The 23,947-nt window shown below is 36.8% G+C and overlaps 1 protein-coding gene across 1 annotated transcript in view; it reads left to right on the top strand.

Moving 5' to 3' along the window:
* The first annotated feature begins 12,128 nt into the window (after positions 1-12,128).
* OPRM1 (opioid receptor mu 1) overlaps positions 12,129-23,947 on the top strand; it is a 90,028-nt gene continuing 78,209 nt past the window's right edge. Inside the window, exon 1 of the mRNA XM_049765386.1 lies at positions 12,129-12,498. Coding sequence (XP_049621343.1) covers positions 12,209-12,498 — 290 coding nt within the window. The 5' untranslated portion in view covers positions 12,129-12,208. The remainder of the gene's footprint in view (positions 12,499-23,947) is intronic.

Below are 23,947 nucleotides of genomic sequence, written 5' to 3'. Positions count from 1 at the left end.
AGAAGAAAGACCTGCTGAATGAATTCAAAACTAAATTGAAAAGAAACAGCTGAAAGAAACAGTGTTAAACGTGGAAAAGAGACTATTATCATTTTTGTGTTTGTTCATTTGTGGGCCACACCCAGTGATGCTCAGGGGTTACTCCTGGCTGTGAGCTCAGAAAGTGCTCATGGATTTGGGGACCATATAGGACACCTGGGATCAAACCCAGGTCTGTCCTGTGCAGCTGCGTGCAAGGCAAACATCCTACTGCTGTACTGCTCCAGCCCCAAAAGACTATTATTTTTAAGTAAGTGAAATATACTAACAATTAACTATTATTAAACAATTTTGCATTGATATCTTTAGTTCTTCTCATAAACATATTGGAGTTTTATTAAATTTTTAAGTTAGTGAAAAATCCTATTTAACACATAGAATATAACATATCTAGAAAGTCACAAAACCAAAATTAACTAAATGACTTGACTTCAATGTCAGTGTATTATAAGTATCTTAAATTTCAAAGATTCTGGTCATCCAAGGTATCTTCAAGAGGCGGAATAATACAGATTTAGTTTAATATGAAAGAATTGATACATTGATTAAAAATAGCATGGGATCAGCTATTTTTATCAATCTCTAGGAGATCTCTAAAACATTTTATTGGTGAAATTCTAGATGGCATTCCCACAGACAGTGAATGAGAGTTCCTTTCTCCCCACATCACACCAGCAGTGGTTGTTCTTGTTCTTTGTGATATGTCCCTATCTCTGTGATGTGAGATAACTCATTGTTGTTTTGATTTGCATCTCCCTGATGGTTAGTAATATGGGGCATTTTTTTGGTCTTTGGGTCTCACCTGGAGGTGTGTTACCCTTGGCTCTGTGCTCAGAAGTCACTCCTGGCAGGCTCAGCGGACCTTTAGAATGGAGGGATTCAAACTGGGGTTCGTCCTGTGTTGGCTGCATGAAAGGTAAACACCTTACCACTGTGCTATCACTCCGGCCCCCATGGATCATTTTTTCATGTAACTTTTGGCCATCTGAATTTCTTCTTTGAGGAAATTTCTTGATGGGGTTAGATATTTTTATCTTAAGTTCTGTCAGTATATCTTAGATATTAGCTTCTTATCTGATGTGTTTTGGGTGAATAGTTTCTCCCATTCTGTGGGTGGATTTTGTATTCTCAGCATTATTTCCTTTGAGGTGCAGAAGATTCTCAGCTTAACATAATCCCATCTTTTTATCTCTGCTTCCACTTACTTAGATAGTGGCATTTCCTTCTTGAAGATGTATTTAGTCTCAGTGTCATGGAGTGTTTTTCCTATGTTTTTTTTTAATATAACTTATAGTTTCAGGTCTGATATTAAGGTCTTTAATCCATTTTGATTTGACTTTTATGCATGATGTTAGATGAAGGTCTGAGTTTGTTTTTTTGAATGTGGCTGAGAAATTGTCCCAGACCTCTTGTTGAAGAATCTTTTTTTTGCTTCATTTTGAGCTTCTTGCCTCTTTGTCAAAGATTAATTGATTTTAGGGGCCGGGCGGTGGCGCAAGAGGTAAGGTGCCTGCCTTGCCTGCGCTAGCCTTGGACGGACCACAGTTTGATCCCCCGGCGTCCCATATGGTCCCCCAAGCCAGGAGCAACTTCTGAGCGCATAGCCAGGAGTAACCCCTGAGCATTACCGGGTGTGGCCCAAAATCCAAAAAAAAAAAAAAAAAAAAAAAAAACAAAGATTAATTGATTTTATGTTTCATTGATCTGAGCATCTGTCTTTATTTCAGTACCACATTGTTTTAATGGTGAAATTCTATACTCTAAGAAAATAAAAATAATTCTGAACAGTGTCAAAATAATTTAAATATGTTTACCTGTAAGATCTTTTAGATAACAATAACTTGCAATAATAATTAAATTAAATATTCTCTCCTCTTCCTACTCTGGAAATGTATAGCTTTGTACTACCAATTGAGGATATTGAATGCCAAAGTTTATTGTTAAACAATATACCAAGGCACAGAGATACATGTGAATAGAAAGAAAAATTACGGCCCGCGTGTCTGAGGTTTCCCGGGGCAGAAAGGTAGGGGAACTCCCGGCACCTCTGCCCCTCCCCGCGTCTCTGAGGTTTCCCGTGGCGGCATTCTCCAGGCGACTTTCCACTGCCTCCACCCTACTCCTGGCCATGTCTTCGAGGTCTCCAGTGCCCCAGCTGGGATGGGCTAGGAACTATGACAAGAGGTGTTTCTGGCAGAGGCCTGGAGGAGGCGGAGCTCCACTGACATCCAGGTAGGGAAGGAGGGCAAAGGAGCCAGGCTCAACAGTGCCCCCACCACTGTGGCCAGGAGCGGTACTGCACTGGCTGGCAGCAAGAGGGGGGGACACTAACCAGGCTCCCACTAGTGGGCACACTAGAGACCAAACCTCAGACAGCCCACACAACAGTCCCACTCATAGCTGCAACCCAGAGAAGGGACCCAACTCCACAACTGAGAGAGCAAAAGCAAAATGCCCTCCAAGCCATACCAATAACTGCAGAAAAAACATGGGAAAACTGAAGAGGACCCTAACAGCCGGAGATACAGAGAGAACCCCTACTAAGTTCCCAAGTCCACCAAAATGCACAGATCCAAGAGAGGAAGATTTAAAAGCAGCCATGAGAAATAAAATGCAAGCCATGGTAAAAGAAATGAGAGAATCACTAGCCATCGAGTACAAGAAATCCATGGAGGAACAAATTAACCAAATTAAAGAAGATCCAATACAGAACATGAGAGACTCCATAAAAAAAGGAATTAAAGGAATTAACAGACATCATAAAAAGCCAGACGAGCAGAATTACAGAGTTGGAGAAGCACATAGTAGTACTCAAAAGAAAACTGCAGCCAAAAACGACCAGGAAACCAACAAGGAATTAAGAGGCAAGGCACGGGAGGGAAAAGTCCAGTACTTAATAAACAAAGACAAAAGAAATAATCTAAGAATTGTAAGTATACCAGAAGGGGAGAAAACAGGGAAAGGGGAAGAACAAGTAGTTAGGGTAATAATAGCAGAAAACTTCGCCACCCTTTGGAAAGAGGACTCCCTGTAAATCCAGGAAGTGAAAAGATTCCTTAATAAAATAGACCCTAATAAACCACACCAAGACATATAGTAATTCTAATGGCAAGAAAGAGAAAGATGAACACCTTAAAGCAATGAGGGAAAAAAAGAACCTCAAGTACAAAGGAAGGGATATAATAATCAAATCAGACCTCCCATTTGAAACAATTAAAGCAAGAAGACAGTAGAATGAAATATTTAAACTACTGAATGAAAGAAATTTCCAGCCTAGGATACAATTCTCAGCAAAACTGTCATTCATATGGGATAGTAGTCTAAAAACATTCTCAAACAAAAACGAACTTGCAGTTTTTGTGCAAAAAAAAAAAAGATCCTAAATGACCTACTCAGAGATGAACTAAACAATCCAAATCCTCCATTGTAACAATAACCACCCTACACAACACAACAGCACAAGAGCCTTCTCTGTCAATAATCTCCCTAAATGTTAACAGCATACACTCTCCCATTAAAAGAAACAGAGTAGAGAACTGGATTAGAAAACATAAACTGGACTTCTGCTGCCTGCAAGAAACACACGTACCAGTACAGGACAGGCATAGGCTTAGAATAAAAGGATGGAAAACAATTTTTCAAGCCAATGGAAAACAAAACGAGCAGGGACAGCCTTTCTTATATCAGACCAAATACCATTCAACCTCAAGAAAGTGATCAGAGGCAAAGAGGGTCACTACACACTAATCAGGGGAATTCTAGATCAAGAGGTACTAACCCTGATCAATATTTATGCATCTAATGTAGAGTCAGAAAAATATGTGAGGCAGTTGCTCACTAACCTGGAGAAACACATGAAGGGAAATGTGATAATAGCAGGAGATCTCAATACTCCACTATCACCACTGGACAGATCCAGAAGACAGAAAAAGAGCAAAGAAATAAGAGCCCTAAATGAAAAATTAGAAGATGTAAGGGTAATAGACATCCCTCCACCCCAGAAAACAGAATACACATTCTTCTCAAGCCCCCCTGGAACCTTCTCCAGAATAGACCATGTCTTAGGATTCAAATCTAACCTATATAAGACCACAGATGTAAGGATCATAAGAAGCACCCTATCAGATCACTATGCAACAGAGGTCAAAATTGACTGCAAGAAGAAGCAATGGAGAAAAACTAATACCTGGAGATTAAACAACATGCTGCTCAACAACAGCTGGATCAAAGAGCACTCAAGGAAGAATAAAAAGATTCCTTGAGACAACTGATAATGAAGTTACGACTTGTCAAAATTTGTGGGACACAACAAAATCAGTAATTAGGGGGAAACTCAGCAATACAGGCCTATGTCAAGAAAGAGGAAAAATGACAAAATCAACAGTTTAAAGGATCACCTCAAGGAATTGGAACAACAGCAGCAAAGAAATCCAACCACAACCAGAAGGCAAGAAATAGTAAAAACCAGAGCATAAATAAACAGCATAGAAACTAAGAAAACAATACAAAAAATCAATGAGGAGTTGTTTTTTCGAAAAAATCAACAAGATAGACAAACCACTGGCAAAACTCACCAAAAAAAGAGGGAAAACACCCAAATAAATAGGATCACAAATGAAAGGGGAGAGATTACAACAGAACCCCAAGAAATACAACATATCATGAGATCAAATTATGAACAACTATACTCAGTTAGGCTAGAGAACCCAGTAGAAATTGACAGATTCCTGAAAAACTACCATCTTCCGAGAATGGAAAAGGAAGACATAAAAAGCCTAAACAGACCAATCACTTCAGAGGAAATTGAAGATGTAATTAAGAAACTCCATAAGAACAAAAGCTCAGTCCCAGATGGATTTACAGGTGAATTCTATCAAACATTCCAAGAATACTTACTATCACTTTCCCACAGGCTCTTCCAAACCATTGAAAAAACAGGAATCCTCCCAACTCCTTTTATGAAGCTAATATCACACTCATTCCCAAAGAGGGCAAAGACACCACCAGAAAGAAAACTACAGACCAATCTCACTAATGAACATAGATGCAAAGATACTAAACAAAATCTTAGCAAACAGAATATGGCGCTTTATCAAAAAGATCATACACCACGACCAAGTGGGGTTTATCTCAGGAATGCAAGATTGGTTCAACATATGCAAATCAATCAACATCATACACCACATCAACTACAAGAAAGGCAAGAACCACATGACATATCAATTGATGCAGAGAAGGCGCTTGACAAAATCCAACACCCTTTCATGCTGAAGACACTCACTAAAATAGGGTTAGAAGGAACCTTCCTAAAGATAGTTACAGCTATCTACGAAAAGCCCACAGTCAACATTATCCTTAATGGTGAAAAACTAGAAGCATTTCCACTAAGATCAGAAACTAGGCAAGGCTGTCCACTCTCTCCACTCCTATTCAATATAATCTTAGAAGTCTTGCAAGCGCAATCCAACAAGAGAAGGGAATCAAAGGAATCCAAATTGGGAAAGAGGAACTCAAACTATCTCTTTTTGCAGATGATATGATATACATCAAAAACCCTAAAGAGTCCACAGTAAAACTCCTAGAAACAATGAACCATTACAGCAAAGTGGCTGGATACAAAGTCAATACACAAAAGACAGTAGTGTTTCTCTATAAATATAACGAAGCTGAGGAGAGAGATTAAAAATATAATTCCATTTAAAATAGTATCAAAAACTATCAAGTACCTAGGAATCAACCTTACAAGGGAAGTGAAGGACCTATACCATGGAACTTTCAAAACACTTCAGAAGAAATTGAAGAGGATCTAAGGAAATGGAAGAACATCTCATGCTCATGGGTAGGTAGAATCAACATAATCAAAATGATTATCCTACCCAAACTTCTAAATATATTCAATGCAAACCCCATCCAAATTCAGGCATCATTCTTTCAAGACTTAGAACAATCAATCATAAAATTTATCTGGAACCACAAAAGACCCAGGATAGCCAAACAGATAGTAAAAAACCAGAAGCTGGGTGGCATCTCTTTACCTAACCTGAAGCTATACTATAAAGCCATAGTGATCAAAACAGCATGGTACTGGAACAAAAACAGCCTCAGACCAGTGGGTTAGAATAGAATTTCCAGACATAAATCCCCAGATATACAGTCAACTTATATTTGACAATAGAGCCAAAAACTTGAAATGTAACAAACAAACTCTTTAACAAATGGTGTTGGTACAACTGGAAAACCATCTGAAAATTGACCCATACCTCACTCCTTATACAAAAGTCAACTCAAAATGAATTAAGATCTTGAAATTAGATCAAAATCTTTAAAGTTTATTGAAAAAATAGGCAGAACACTCGAAGAACTATATATTAAAAAGTCTTTGAGGATGGAACACCAATGGCAAGGATTTTAGCATCAAACATAAACAAATGGGATTACATCAAACTAAGTAGCTTCTGCATGATGATGGAAACCCAACTTAATACAAGAAGACAGCTAACTGAATGGAAAAAAAATTCATCACACTCAACACATCAGATAAAGGGCTAATAACACGAATATACAAAGCACTCAGAAGGCTGAGTCCCCCAAAACTAAATAAAGCCATAGAAAAATGGGGAGATGAAATGAATAGACACTTTTCCAAGGAAGACTGAAAGATGGCTAACAAACACATGAAAACATGCTCACCTTCACTCATCATTAGGGAAATCCAAATCAAGACAACAATGAGGTGCCACCTTACACCAGTGAGGATGGCTCACATAAAAAATAATGGGAACAATCTGTGTTGGCGGGGATGTGGTATGAAAGGCACTCTCATCCACTGCTGGTGGGAATGCCCCCTAGTCCAACACCTAAGGAGAGCAGTCTGGAGAGTGCTCAAGGAACTCAGAATTGAGCTGCCATTTGACCCAGCAATTGCTCTCCTAGGTATCTACCCCCAAGTCGGAAGGACATTTATCCCAAAGTATGTGTGCACCGTATTATTTATTAAAGCTTTCAGTATAATAGCCAAGTCTTGGAACCAAACTCGATGTTTAACAACAGATGCGTGGATCATTAAGATGTGGTGTCTATACACAATGGAATACTAAATGGCAGTCAGAAATGATACAATCACAGACTTTGCAGCAACGTGGATGGACCTAGAACATATTATGTTAAACGAAGCAAGCCAGAAGATGAAAGATAAACACAGAATGATAGCACTATTCTGAAGCACCTATTATATACACCAGATATACAACCAATACCCCACAATTAAATAACAGGGGGTAACATGATAGAAATCTGAAACACTGTAATAATCATCATATACCGGGGAGTAGAGCCCAAAACAAAAGGAAGAGAAACAACACAAAGCCTGTTAACACATTATATCATAAAGAAACCAGCAACAGCAGAAACAGCAGCATAGAGAGAACAGGTATGTAATTATCGTTTTACTACAAAGGTCCATAATTACTTAACTAGGGATCTTATACAGGTAAAGATTAAGATGGAAAATTACCGAGTCCAACAGAAACATCTCAAAACATTATGTGTGAATGCCTTAACCTTACCACATTTAAAGTAACACTCAGTTTTTCTATTCATCGGGGTTCCTGCATACAAAGGGTGAACATCCTACAGTGGTACCTTGGTGCTCACTCACATGTGGCACCATACTCTGCTTGAACCATGAAAATGGCTGGATAAAACTCTTTAACATACCCTTTATCCCTAGATTATGCCTGCTTTTACAACCTAAAACACATGACCAGCCAGATCACCGAAGCAAGAACCGTGACCTACAGAATTATACCACAAGGCCTAAGCATCGAACATGTTCAACCAAACTAACAGGCACTTTCTCTTATACCCTCCCTTCTCATTACTTCGTATTTTTTTTGTTGTTGTTGTTTGACTGTTGGTTTGTTTTTTTTTCCAGCTCTCTCTTCTTGTCTCCCTCTTCCTCCACCTTCTCCTCCTCACTAATATCAATTCAATCTATGTCAAATAAAAATCACAAGGTTACCCCCTCTATAGGAAAGGAAAGGTGACATATAGGGCACTGTGGACAATACTGCAAAGGGTAAACACCTATATAGATAGACCTCACTAACACAATAGTCAGTACTCGAGACACGAAACCTATACATATCCAAAAGTTGAACTATTAGTCTTCTTTCCTTACAAGTACTGTATTTACCTATTTTTCTGTACTCAGTGCACCTCTTGCCCTCCTGACCTCTCTACATTAATATACACCTAAACTAACTTCTATAAGTTTATATGTGGGCAGGAGCACACAGAGATAGGAATGCTCCTTAAGGAACAAACTTAAACCACAAACACCAATACCTATACCCTATATAACTCCTCCCATATACTATCCCCTCCCGCTCCCCCAGAAATCTAGCTATCCCTTCACCCCTCAATCCCACCCTCGATATCCCCACCACATTATAACTCTTTACCCTCAGTTCTTAATCCATTAGGCATCAAGACCTCCTACCCCCAATGAGCCAGTACCCACTACACAAGTGAAGAGACACCCACCCAAACTCTCACCTGATTCCCGGCAAGAAAATACAACCAACACCCCAACTGACCCATGCAGTGTGGCCATCCTTATCACCTCTCCTGAATGTGGGAACTAGCTCCAAAGGACCCCCACTGCAAGAACTCTACCCAAGACCTCCCTGCATGAACCCCACACTTCACAAGAAAATCTCAAAAGACAATGGGGAAGCCTGTACTTTCATCATAAATATAGACCTATATAACACTACCTCTTATCCTGTTTCTCCCCAAATGTAATGTAATCTCCTGTACCACTTTCTCCCTTTTTCCTCTTTTTTATTTTTCTTTTTTATCCTTGTTCATTTTTTCTTGTTTGTTTTGTTTTGTTTTAGTTTTTGTTATTTGATTTGATTTTTTTTGTTTCTTTTGGGTCACTCCTGGTGGCACTCAGAGGGTGCTCCTGACTTTATGCATGAAGATTGCCCCTGTTGGCATGGAGGACCATAGGGGATGCCAGAATTTGAGCCACCATCCTTCTACAGGAAGGACAGACGCCTTGTCCCCATGTTATCTCTCCCATCCCCACTTTACTCCCTTAATTACGTCTTTTATTTAATCTTTTTTTTTAAAGAAACTCTCTTTTTCCTTTAGATATGTGTGAGTATATATATTCCTAGTTTTTGTCGGGTGTCTGTTTTCTTCTCTCTTCAACCCCAAATCCACCAGCAATATAATGTAGCACCACTTCTTCCTGCAAAGACATATTAAACAAAGGGGAAATTTTAGGTGTACAAACTAGCTCTTATCTACTAGGGATAAGAACTCATACTTTACAACACAAGGACATCTCTCACCATAAACGTATGTCATGTAGAAACAACTTAGACTCCAGAAACGACAGAGTTCTCCACAACAGTTCCAAGAGCCCAATCCCCTCCAGGGCATGCATAATGCTGCTTTGATGCCAACATGTGGCAGTGCTAAATTGATAACCTGACAACGAGGAAATGGGAACAACTTGATCTAAGAGCAAGTTGTTCTTCCTCATCAGCCATCGATAAGACAAAATCAGAAAACATGTCGCCCTTTTGATCTGTTCAAAAGCCAAGATTGCTATATACACATGACTGGATGTTACAACCAGGACTGGACAGTATACATCCAGGGACCACCACCAACAACAACACCATTAAAAAGCTCTAACCTAGCTTTTGGTCTACGATCTGTTCAACAAACAAGAGCTCCAATTCCAGAAGTCTGACTGAGACAACCGCAACTGAACAGGTCTTCCGGAAACATAACGAAAGACTTTATCCCAGGCTCCATCCTAGGAGCAACATAATGACCAAGACCACCAACCACAGAAGATGGATTAAAACAACACTGAAGAAATAGAACTGCTAGAACCACAAAGAAAGACTTCATCATAAGCTCCATTCCTTGAGCTGCACAGTCACCAAGATCTCTAGATACAGAGGTCTGATTTTACCATCCATGATGCAACAGAAGTCTTCCATACACCACGAAAGCACCGAGGGGAGAGTAAATGATCATGAGAGGAGTCTATAGTTAATCCCATGACTGTACACTTCATGGGGGAGAAACCCTGTATCTCCTAGGCCAAAAGAATTTCCTCTATAATATCCCCAATAATTACTGTGCCTATGCAGGGGGGGAAAGAAAAGAGAAAAAGCACAAAACAATCATTTTTCCACATCTTGATTTATTGATGGATTGATTTTTTGACGTCTTTATATTAGTCTTGAGATTGAAGTTGATGTCTCCAATATTATTTTATATTATTTTATTTTATTTTTTCTTACCTTTCTCTTTCTTTTTGCACTCCGGCATGAGCTGATTTCAGAACTGAGTCTGTTGTGTGGTGCTCATCTTTATTGCTGTGTTGCTCACTGGATACTTAATTTGATATTTTTTCTGTATTGTGGTGGTGTTTCAATTGCCTTTATCACATCATCTCTCAAACTGAGGTTGAAATCCTCTGGAAGGACTCCACATATTTTCAGCATATTTGTTTTTTTTTCTCTTATTTTGTACCCCAATCTATTGCTTTTCTTTCCTTCAAACAAAGCCACATAACTAGACTTATCTAGCTCCACTTCTTAAATAGAGGGAGAGACAGGGGAGGATACCAGGACCAAACAGATATATGATCACTAATAGTGAGCTGGACAAAGAGGGGACCACCTACTCTAGCAGTCGGGGGGTGATGGTGGGGTATATGGTTGCAGAAGGGGAACTGGGATGGGGAGGACAAATTTGGTGATGGGTAGTCCCCTGATTCAATGTTGATATGTACCTAAAATACTACTGTGAAAGATATGTAAGCCATTATGAGCAAAATAAATAAATTAAAAATAAAAATTACCTTTGCATTAGAATTAACTTTACCAAGAAATATTTATTCCTGGTTGATTTACTTATTTCTAACTTAACCTGACTGGAATTAAAGATGAAGTATCAAGTTCTTAAGTGTATGTAATAAATAAACACATATCAATATTTCTCAAAAGCTTTGTTTGATCCCCTTTCAGATATCCTAAAATTTCTGCACTAAACCTAGCACCAAAAGAATGCAAAAAGCCTTCTGTTTCAAACACTTTGCAATGAGAAGCACATGCCCTTGAAAAACATCTAGAGACTAACTGGATATTTAATCATTCTAAATGAATCTATAAGATTGAATTTTTGGAGAAACATTTAATAATTCAGAACAGGTCTGGAAGACTAGATTTTGTGAGAAACACCATTTTCTCTCAACTTCCCTAGAAACCAAGGTTCCCTGTTTTATAATGGTCTTGTGTCTCTTAAATTTCCATAAAGAAAAGATATGCAAAACTAATATCTAACTTAGAAGATATAAGAAGAATATGTTTACTCTATAACATTTTTTCTCATTTTTTCAGAGAAAGTATCACTCTTGAATTTGGCAAGTTTGAAAAAGATTGTGGATTTATTAGAAACAGTTACCTCTGGCTGTGGACCAGGATTCCATGTAGGAGATAGAGGCAGGAGACTCAAGGAGAGCACTTTATGTTCTCCTGTCCCAGATGTTTGCCAGAGGCAATGAGGATGGAAGAACTCAGGGTTGAAGGTGTTGTCATATTTGCATCAGGCCAGTGTCTTTCTAGGCCCCTATACAGAGAAGGAGACTTTGATAAAATAAAGTGTTTTCTCTCCATTGCTTATGCTTTTTGGCTGGATAAATCAGTCCCACTCCATGCTCCTCCTCAGGCAAATCCCTTTCCATTCGTAGCCCTCCTGAGCTGTGCTTGAACAGACAGTGGAAAAGAGTAGAGATGGTTTGGATCTCTTTGCACAAAATCCACCCCTTTACTCTTCTCCCTCCCCTGCAGGCTCTGGATCCCACAGCATCCTCCCCCCTTTGCCCAGAGCTTCTGGGTTGGGGACGTGCCTCTCTACTACGAAGGTGGGAGGGGGCTACAAGCCAGGGATCATGTCAGATGCTCACTCCCGCCTCCATTCTCCTGACACTCCTCTCTGGCTCCGCCAGGCTTGATTTCTCTAAGGCGCAGCAGGAGCTGTAGCAGCACAGAGGACGTTGCAGAAACGCGCGTGGAGCCTGGAAAGTCGGGGCACTCTCAGGCACCTCTGCTCCGGGTACCCGCCAGCAGTCAGCACCATGGACAGCGACAGCGTCTTGGCCGATGCCAGCAATTGCTCTGATCCCTTCCTGCGCTCAAACTGCTCCCCAGCGCCTGGCCCGGTGTCCTGGGTCAACTTCTCCCACTTAGAGGGTAACCAGTCGGACCCATGCGGTCCGAACAGCACCGACCCGGGAAGGAGCGACAGTCTGTGCCCCCCGAATGGCAGTCCTTCCATCATTACCGCCAGCATCATCATGGCCCTCTACTCCATTGTGTGCGTGGTGGGTCTCTTCGGAAACTTACTGGTCATGTTCGTGATTGTCAGGTAAGGAAGGCGCTAAAGGGCTCTTAGCAGAAAGATCAGTGGAGAATAAGGGTGAAAAGGGACACCCGATTCTCTACCCCCTCTCAGTCCCCTAGCAGGGTGTTTGGCAAGAGGAAGACGAAGGGAGAGACCAAGAGAGACTGGGATCTTGGAGGATCCAGTGGGTGCTGGTTGGTGCATATCTTCCTTTTCCATGTGCCCCCTACAGTGACAAAAAAAGTAAAACAAAATTTTAGTAACAGATAAGATTCTTTGGTAAAAGATGCAATCATGACAAAGTTTACATCTATATAATAATGATAATAAACAATAATAATAAGGGGATCTAGATATAGTTCCTTCATGAGAGCTATGGAAAGAGAAATGGGTGCATAATAGAATATTCTTTGTAGTTTCACTGGTTGGGGACTGAGTCTTCTCAGTTCTCCTAAGACATGAGCCCTGGCAACTTTTCTCCTCCTGCTGTTGTAGATATAATTTGCTGCCCCACCCCTCCACACCCCTTTTCAGACTAACCTTCACCTCAGTCTACTTGAGATTATGTGGTTAGTAAGCTTCTCTGTTACTCTATGGGAGTTGTGTTGCATTATTGTGACAAGTGGATATTGTGCCTCAAACAATTGACTGCTGTTGGCAGCAGCAGATGGCTAGGGGTGACTCCTTCAGACTCTTGAAATGGGGTTACATGTTTGTAGGGAGAAGACAGAGATTTGCAGCATATGATTTTTTCCATGCCTATAAAAGTTGGAACTGGTTAGAGGATATCACAAAGCAGTATCATTCTGGGTTATAAACTGTTTGGGAAGTTATAATAGTTACTCTGAGGAGGATGGTAGGATGTAATCTTGAGTGGAAGTATTTCAAGAGAATCAGTGCTTCAGTTTACTGAGCAAAGTATGTGCAACCTCTCACTGCTACCTGAAATTTCTGTACATATGCAAGTATGGATGTGTGTTCAAATCCTGCAAAATAGAAGATAATGTACATTCACTTTTGTTAAAGTAGATATATACTTGAACACTTTAAAATAGCTCTTGATTTGGAATTTTCTTCTTACTAGAGTGTACATCTGTAAGCAAAAGAGACTCATATTTAGTTATAATACATGTGTTATAAATTTGGCAACTAATGCAGGTATCTATGGATGGAGGTTTTTCAATTATTTAAAAATAATTTTCACCATTCGCTCTTACGGTCAAGTACTGTGCATTGCTTGGAATTATTTTACTTATAAGACAAATTTTATCAATTAATGATTGTTAAAGTGTAAACCTAATTTCTCCCTGGTGTACTAATGAGGAATAAGATAAGTAATATCTCTGAGAAAAGAGCACCATCTATTGAGAAAAATGTTAACAACAGAAGGAAAAATACAGAAAGGAAATTGAATAGAATAATTTTAATTACTTTATATAATACAAAGATTCATAGCAAATATAAAGCACAATTTTTATTCTGCATGTAAGCTCATATAAAGCATATACAAAGATCTACCTTATGAATGTAAATAGTTGTTTTTATATTCATAAAGTCTTACATTAATAGGGCTCAAAGGAACCCTAGGAATTACACTAAACTGAGCAAACTGTAAAATGAGGAAAAGAAATTTTAAATTGTTTTTCTAAGTGTAGGAAGTTTATTAACTTAATAGCTCTGAATCTCTTAGTTAATTTTACATGCATATATGAGCTCATTTCTTATAGTCATAAATTATGAGTTGAAATTCAACTGTAATATTGACAGGGTAGATTTAGTTATAAAATGGGAACAATAAATTATCTTTAAATTCTTTCTGGAATTATGGAGAAGAAATCCTGCCCACATTTGCTTTTTGTGTGTGTATTTTTGTGGAATGTTGGGTGGAACCAGGGATCTAATCCAGTATCTCATATCAGTACCACATACAGAATATGTGCTCGACCACTGTGTGATATGTGCAGGCTAAATCCTTTTCAAATATAAAAATTCATTCACATTTACTGTCTCTCCTGGGTAGTTTGCTTTCTGATTTTCTTTCTTTGTAGTTTATGTTTTTCTAGAAAGATAAAGTCAACAGAACAGCAGCCAGTTGTGAGATAAACAGGTTGGTCTTGATCCAACATTTATTAAATTGCTCCTTGAGAGAATTTGTGTGAACAGAATTACCTCTGATCTCTTGGATGTCTTGGAAAAGGAAGGTGACATTGCATCTAACTGCATGTTATTATGCTTTGCTTCTCAGTACTTAAAGTTCTAACAATATACACAATAATTTGAAATTTCACTCACTCAGCTGTAGCAGATTAGGTATTTCACAACCCTCTAGAAATATGAGTATGAAACAGAAAAATAGCTGAGTGATTGATGATATAATAAGGTACACACCTGAGGATTAAACAGTGTTTATCTATTTAGCTGAAAATGTTTAACTGGAATGTCTACAGACTGCTTCACACAAAATTATCAGCTCAGGAATGTAATTTTCTCTGTTAAAAAGATGAAACTAAAGTCATATCTTCTCAAGTGTTATGGAAGAGTTTACTTCCTGCTCTCAGTTACAACCCAATAAATTCTTCAGAATAATCAAACACTTGTGATTTTTTCTAACAACATTAATGTTACATTTATTCAAATATTATTATATGAGTGAAATGTGAGCCTTAGATGTCAATGGCAATAACAACAAAATAACTGGTCAAAACAAAATAACTGATGTCTTTCTGATCATACCTTTATAAACATTATTACAACTTATAAATTACATAACTTAATTAGGTAATATTCTAAAACAGTACTGTTCTCAGAAACACAGAAGTTAAGAAAGATACTGTCATCTGTCTAAAGTGTATCCAAACTTTAAGTGATAAAATTATAGGTATTCACCACCTCAAATTTTTGTGGGGTGATTTTAATAAAACACATTTATGGCAGGATAAGAATGGTATACTTTGTGTGATCAAAATCAAAATTATCCTGAAAATAAGTGTTAAATACTTTACGAAATACACATGCAAACATTTAAAATAGGGAAGTAATATATAGTATTGTCAATAAAATTTTCCAGGAGGAAATATAGTCATACGCAAATTGTTAGCCACTAGGAATGTTGGAAATATTTGGAAGCATAGAAGCATAGAATTAATTGTAAAAGTTAATGTCTCACATGTGTTTAGTTTGTGACATATCTTTCACAAATCATTTTTCTTTGTAATCATGAACAGTCTCTGAAGATAGTGAAAACAGTAAAAGACTCAAAAAATTTTTGTTCTCTATAAGCTGTGAAAAATGTCCTTCCAAATTGCAATGAAGAGTATCAAATGGCACTACTTGTATTTTTAAGACCAAGATAAGCTAGATAAGCATGACTAGATATCAAAGAAGAGTAGTAAAGCATTCCACATATTATCATTATTTTCAGTGCCATGGATAAACCCAGGACCTCCTGTGCTCTATTGCTGAGTCATATCTCTGGCTTATGAAGTCCTAAAAATAAAGCAGATATTATCAACTTCAATTTGCTCTACATATAAAATATTGATTCATATTTAAATTGCAAAATGTGCAGGATGAGAAGTTGAACAAAATCAGTATATTTTTAAATTAAAATAAGTTTTACATTTAAAAAGTTGAGAAACTAAGGTATGTTTCTTGTGCTTCTGGGCATATATTAACAATTAAAACACATTTTTTAAAAGACATATATATGTAAGTAAATAGTAATGTTCTTAAGGCTCAATAGTTTATTTTAAAATATTAAATGCTAATAATATTTATTATTATATTTGTTAATATTAATAATAATGCTAATAATATTTCTATTGTTTAATGTTTCTATTGGTCAAACTCAGAGACACTTGGGGATCTGAGGCAATCTGCCCAGCAATGCTGCCTGAAAGGAATATAGACCTGAAGTCTCCATAATCATGCCCAATTGTTTTAGAACTAGCCTGCTAGTGTTCAGGGGTCACCAAGCCCATTTTTAGTGATGCTGAAATTTGAGAAGAGCATATTGGAGAATAGAAGGTGAAGAAGGGAACATGATACAGGCATGGACCACTGAGCCTTATTCATGCTGTTTGACTACCTTTGCCAATCCCCACACCTTATTTTTTCAAGCTACAAAACATCCTAGTGAGTAGATAGATCAAAAAGGGGGAAAATATATCATATTAAGTATATGATATATTATATTAACGTATAATATTAATATTATTATATAATAATTTTATAATGTAACAACCAATTATATTATAATCTTTTAATTATATCCTTTCCACTTCACAATAAAGTCCTGGCATCAGTAATTATAATTCAACATTAATAGGTCTTCCTGCCTTACGTCCTGAAAATACTAAATTGTTTTTGTTTTCTCTCTGTTATAATCTGTGTGTGTTATTAAAGTTTTTTAACCTAATATAGTAATCACTATGTATACATAATATATACAAGGTATGATATATACTATTTTGTATATACATGATGAATAGTTGTACACTAAAATGACATGTATCATTTATATACCACATATACTATAGATTACATAACATAATTATTAAATTATACATAGTCGTATTTTGTGTATATATGTAAAACTTCTATTATACTTCCATCTCAGAAACAATCACCATAATAGATTTAGTATTTATCATTCACTCATAATTTTACCCTTTTTATTTCCAAAATATATCACAAGAAAGATATAACCTTTTATATTTATTCCTTAAAACTTATATTATTTGTTTTACAGTAATCTTAATACATATATATTTTTTTATTTTCTAGAATTCGTCTAGTTTCAAAAGCTAGGAACTATATGGCAAATAAAAGCATAAATACAAACAAAAATTGTCACTCTTAATTCCCTTGAATAATTTTAACATATCTCATTGATAATTAACATCCACTTTAGGTCAGATAGCAAATGTGTCATACATTAAATCAGAGAGAAAATGTGTTGTGATTAGAAAGAAAAATACATGCTAAAATTATTTTAAAATATCTGCAGATAATTTTTATCCTATGTAATATTTTATTAATGCTTTTATATAACATTCATATAAAACACTGCAAAAAAATAAAATTTGGGACTGGAGCTAGAGCACAGTGGTAAGGCATTTGCCTTGCACACAACCAACCCAGAACAGACTGTGGTTCAAATCCCAGCATCCCATATAGTTCCTCAAGCATGCCAGGAGTGATTTCTGAGCGTAGAACCTGACCACACCGGGTGTGATCCAAAAACCAAATAAATAAAATTTATCATCATACAAACCAGAGATAATTTATCTATTTATAATACTAAAACAATTGTCTTTTGACTACTTTAAAATGTATTCCCATGATACTACTGACAATATTTACTTTAGAAATTTTAATGCATGGAGCCAGAGTGGTGGCATGGAGCACTAAGGTTAGGGCGGACCTAGGTTCAATCCCCTGCCGTCCCATAAGGTCCCCCAAGCCAGGAGCAATTTCTGAGCATATAGCCAGGAGTAACCCTCTGAGAGTCACCGGGTGTGCCCCACCCAAAAAAGAAATTTTAATACTTTCCTGGAGCCGAAGTGATAGCACAGCAGTAGGGCATTTGCCTTGCACACGGCTGACCCAGGACAGACTCGGGTTTGATCTGCCATCCCATGTGGTCCCCTGAGCCAGGAGTGATTTCAGAGTGCAGAGCCAGGAGGAAACCCTGAGCACTGCCAGGTGTGCCCCTTCCCCCTCAAAAAAACAACAAAAAAAGGAAAATTTAATACTTTAGAAGTTTTTTCACATATAAAATAAAAAATCTAGTCTATTACTGTAAGTTTCTAGTATATTACTTTAAGTTTTAATTGAAATCAAATTAAAGTCACACAAAATATATGCTCATTTTCATAAATAATATATAATAATATATGTTTTAACTTTTCCTATTATTAATATTATTAATATTATTAAGTACCAAAACTACATGTTGCAGAAAAATGCTCAAAGAATTTCCCATCTTTGGGGCTGGAGCAGTGGCACAAGCAGTAAGGAGTCTGCCTTGAGTGCACTAGCCTTAGAACAGTGGTTCGATCCCCCAGGGTCCCATATAGTCCCCCAAACCACGTGTGATTTCTGGCATAGCCAGGAGTAACCCCTGAGTGTCACTGGATGTGGCCTAAAAAAAAACAAAAAGAAGAATTTCCCATCTTTTAACCTCACAAAATTTAATATATATTTAACTGAAATAAAGATCTTTCACAAAGATATTGAAACTATGCCTTGGGATATACCCTCAGAACACAAAAATACAGTTCAAAAATACCTTCCTCACATTTATAATCATTGCAGTGCTATTTATAATAACCAGACTCTGGAAACAACCAAGATGCCCTTCAACAGCTGAATGGCTAAAGAAACTGTGGTACACATACACAATAGAATATTATGCAGCCATCAGGAGAGATGAAGTCATGAAATTTTCTATATGTGGATGATATGGAATCTATTATGTTGAGTGAAATAAGTCAGAGTGAGAGAGATAGACACAAAGTAGTCTCACTCATCTAAGGGTTTTAAGAAAAATTAAAGACGTTATTGTAAAAAGGACCACAGACAATAAAGTTAAGGGCTGGAAGGACTGGCTCACAATTTAAAGCTCATCACAAAGAGTTGTAAATGCTGGTAGGGAAATAACTACACTAACAGCTAGCATGGCAATGTTAGAGAATAAGAGAAGTAGAATGCCTGTTACGAATACAGGCAGGGGTGGAGGAGTGGGAAATTGGTAGTGGGAATGTTGCACTGGTGAAGGGGGTTATTCTATTTATGACTGAAACCCAACTACAAACATGCTTGTAATCATGGTGCTTAAAGATTTATATTAAAAACAAAATAACTAGTTATTTTTATTTTATTATTTATTTTAAGAACTTGAAAGTTAACCTACAAATCAGATCAATGAGCTCTTCTGGATCTATCGTACTGAGGGATCTCAGACCACTCTTCAACTCTCATGCCACCCAAAATAACTTTCCCTGAGATACTTAGTATTGCCCCTAAGATACTTGCATGGAATTTTCCTCAAGATATTTTTCTATAATCTCGGGGGCAATCTCTGGGAATATTTTACTTTCATAGCTTTTCTGTAGTATCCATAAATTTCATTCATTCCATCTCTTACCCTTTAGCTCACCATTAACTTCAGTGATTAGGAAACTAGTTTGGTTCAGTTCTAATCTGGTAGCACCTTATCTCAGATGTCTATTTTTCTTGCCTGCTGCTGCATCACGCTGTAAATTTGGTATTTATCATTCACACATGATATTTAACCTTTTAACCTAGAACTGCCTTGTGAGGCAGTGAGATCATCCCTTCATGGAGCAACACTTAACAGATGAAATGACAACCTGTGAATGAGAGGTGCCCATTTCCTCTTTTCCACTCAGCTCTGGATTAGCAATTAAAATGTACATTAGAAGATCTGTTGCACATTGTACCACTCCAAAATATACTTTTCTCCTTTTCTGTTTTATTCTGCTACTTACCACTCCACTTCATTCCCTGCTAGCATTTTCTGAAATAATTTGCCTTTATACAGCTCTTATCTCAACTTGATGAAACTCATAATTTTCTCTTATTTTATCAGAGACTCATTTGTTGGCACAGTAAAATCTAACTAATATATACATTAATATATACATTAAACATTATTATTCTTAAGAGTTAGAGATGTTTAAGAAAAAAATTTATAAGTATCCCTAATTAGAAGCACCAAGAAAATTTACAACTAAAATTTTTCTATGTTTTTATAACGACACACTGGAAAGACTTCAGTACATTCCTCTTTAATGATAAGAGTAGGAAATAGTTCTGTAGAGTCATTCTTGAGTCATGATGATGGAATGAGTAGAGTGTCTTACAAGTAATAGAAATCAGGCTTTACTTGCTCTTAACAACTTATTCGGATGCAAAAGTCAACCTTCTTAAGAGTAGGTTCTCTGTTGAGAAGGTTGAGTTTGAACAATTTATATGCTATTGTATATTATAATATTATTATAATATTAACTAATTGCATGTGAATGGTCAAGATTTGGTTATGGCATCACATACCCCTAAACACCTTAAAAGTTATTCTTGAGTACAGCCATGGGTAATCCCTGAGCACACGCAAGTGTAGCCCCCCAAATTATTATATTATAACATATTATATACTAAAATAAGTATGATTGATATACTTATTGAATATAAAATAAGCATAAAAGTAAAACAACTAAACTCAGGCAATTTTAAAAGTCCTCAATTATTAATTGACACAAGACAAAATAAATGTGCATATATATGTATATATACATATGTGAAGCAACAAATAATGAATTTATCATACTGGCTTTTTATTCACCATCTTTTCTTGCTTCATACTACCTTATTTTTCTATCATTTTTTCAGGTCCTTCATTGTTGAACATATATATATATATATATATATATATATATATATATATATATATATATACATTCATAAAAGAAAAGTTTTCCTTGAAAAGTTTCTTTTCAAGAAAGAAACTTTGACTTCACTTAGAATATCAAGTCTCAGTCATTACTCATTTTCAAATCATTCTGTATCTTATTCTCTTCATCATCTAAATATGTGAATTACACCATAAATATTAAAAATCCCAGAATTCCTTATAAAATCTCAACAGTGGTAGCCTCTGACAACTTCAATGACTTTCCTATTATTTTCTATATATTTACTCTGTGGTAAAAATATTATCTAGGAAAATCAAATAATATTAATTCCAAACTTTTTTTCAGTCTTTTAGGATGCTAAATGAGCTCAAATAGATTTTGTCATGGAGGAAAAAGTGATGAATTTTCAGGTGACTTCATGGTAATTTAGATTATGAACAAGGTTGGAAGCAATGGTACAGTCTTTAGTGCAAGAGATCGAACTGGATAAAGAGCAAGCTTCCTAATACAGATAGAGGCAGAAATAAAGGTAATCATCATTTTGACTGCATAGGACACGAAAAAGAAATGATCATTGGACTGAGGTAGGAGACTGGAAGTGAAGTAAAATGTGATGGAGAAAGTAGTGAGTAAGCAAGAGTCTCTTTAAGGACCCCCTATAAGTTTAGCTCAGCAAAGGTATCTAGAAAAAAGCTTTTCCAAGACATTCAATAGAGCGACATTATAATTAGAGTGGTAGACTAGGAAAGTTTCAATGCTTAAAATCAAGTTTGGTGGGGCCAGGAAGAGAGTACATTACATAGAACACTTGCTTGCAATGACCAACCCAGATTCTATCTCTAGCACTGGCTATGGTCCCCTGAGCACCACCAGGCATCATCCCTGAGCACAAAGCCAGGAGTGATCCTTGAGCACTCCCAGGTGTGGCCTAAAAACAAATGAAAACTAATGTAATATAAATATTGTTCGTGGTGTGGCATATAGTCTCTATTTTCCTTATTAAAAAAGTCTCAGAGATCAAATATGGACTTTTGGTCTAGATTCAGATTTTTCAGACTCAGTTGCACTCTGATTCATATCTTTCTTTTTCTTTCATTGATCAGGAGTTTATTTTCATATTTTCTTTCTTAAATTAGTGATGTCACATTCTAAGGGCCAAAGAGACAGTATGGTGAGTAAAGCACTTGAATTGCATGTGGATGATCCAGATATGATTTAGTGCCACATACAGACCTCAGAGCACCATAAAGTGATTTCTGAGCACATCCAGCTTTAATCCATGAGCAACTCAAATGTGCCCGTCCAAAATAAATGAAAACAGAATTAGTCACATTCTGAATGTTGCATCCTAAAGATGTAGAGATGGGAGTAATTTTGCCAAATTAAATAAAGCAATTCAGTAAAAATTAAATGAGTAAAACTATAGAGTTGTCAGGGAGATGAATAGACAGAACATACATTTTGTATGTCGAAGGCCTGAGCTCTATAAAGTAGTCTGAAAATTACAATAGTCATTTCTAGACACAGCTAGGAGGAACCCCATATCACTGCTTGATGGTATCCAAACTCTAGCAACTCCAAATAAAAACAATGATGCATGATATTCGCATGAAGAGAGATCATTCTCTTCTATATGTCACATCTGTACAGGCAAAATTATTATCAAGCATACTTTAGTTATGTTCATTTGTAAGTTGCATGTAAGCAGTTATCCTAAGGTATTTTTAAAACTATTTACCAAAGGTGTGTAATTTAATGCTTAAATAACTAAATCAATATTATTAATTGACTTCAAAGATGTTTCCTATTAATCCTTACTTTACTATTTTTGTTTAATTTTTCTATTTTTATTAACATTTTTCTTCTTTTTCTATCAAATATATATTATTTCTTTTTTTTTTTTTTTTTTTTTTTTTTTGTGGTTTTTGGGTCACACCCGGCAGTGCTCAGAGGTTATTCCTGGCTCCAGGCTCAGAAATTGCTCCTGGCAGGCACGGGGGACCATATGGGGCGCCGGGATTCAAACCGATGACCTCCTGCATGAAAGGCAAACGCCTTACCTCCATGCTATCTCTCCGGCCCCTCAAATATATATTATTTCTTAATTTACATTTTAAATATGTTCCTCTCACAAGCTTCCACATAGTTCTCTTAAAACTTACTTTTTCACTGGATAGTTCTATACCATATACTGCTATTGTGAAAACTACAGTTTCTTTCTGTCTGTCATCCACAATATCACTTGACAATACTTGACTAACAACTATCTCTCCATATTGACTAAAAAAATCAATATGTTATAGTTGTATGACTGAATTGTGCATCTTTAAAATAGTCTCTGATTAAATGTGTTCAGGAAATTGTATCATCTAGTTCTTCCAATCCCAGTTTGTGCACATATTCATCTTCTGTCTTAAGCTGAAATACTGATCTCTGCCAGTTTGAAAGATAACCTCAAACCAAATAAATACTTATATGTAGGGACCGGCGTGGTGGCGCTAGAGGTAAGGTGCCTGCCTTGCATGCGCTAGCCTAGGATGGACCGTGGTTTGATGCCCTGGCGTCCCATATGGACCTCCAAGCCAGGAGCGACTTCTGAGCGCATAGCCAGGAAAAACCCCTGAGTGTCACCGGGTGTGGCCCAAAAATAAAAAAAAATACTTATATCTAAAGATTCACATATGCATGGGGGCGAAGCAATGGCACAGGCGGTAGGGCGTTTGCCTTACACATGCTAACCTAGGAAGGACCATGGTTCAATCCCCCAGAATCCCATATGGTCCCCCCAAGCCAGGAGCGATTTCGGAGTGCATAGCCACTAGTAACCCCTGAGTATCACCGGGAATGGCCCAAAAAATAAAAAAAAAAGATTCACACATGCAGAATTCCATAAAATATAGATGGATTTAATAATTAAAATAAAATAAAATTTAAAATTTTTATAATTAAAATGATTAAAAACAAGAAGTTAAAATAGGTGAATTTTATTATTTATGTTAGCTGTGACAGGTAAGATCCCCATAGCCACTGAATTA

The sequence above is a fragment of the Suncus etruscus genome, chromosome 18 (genome assembly GCF_024139225.1).
Source record: "Suncus etruscus isolate mSunEtr1 chromosome 18, mSunEtr1.pri.cur, whole genome shotgun sequence".
NCBI classification, from domain to species: Eukaryota; Metazoa; Chordata; class Mammalia; order Eulipotyphla; family Soricidae; genus Suncus; species Suncus etruscus.
This window is presented reverse-complemented; position numbering and strand designations above follow the sequence as displayed.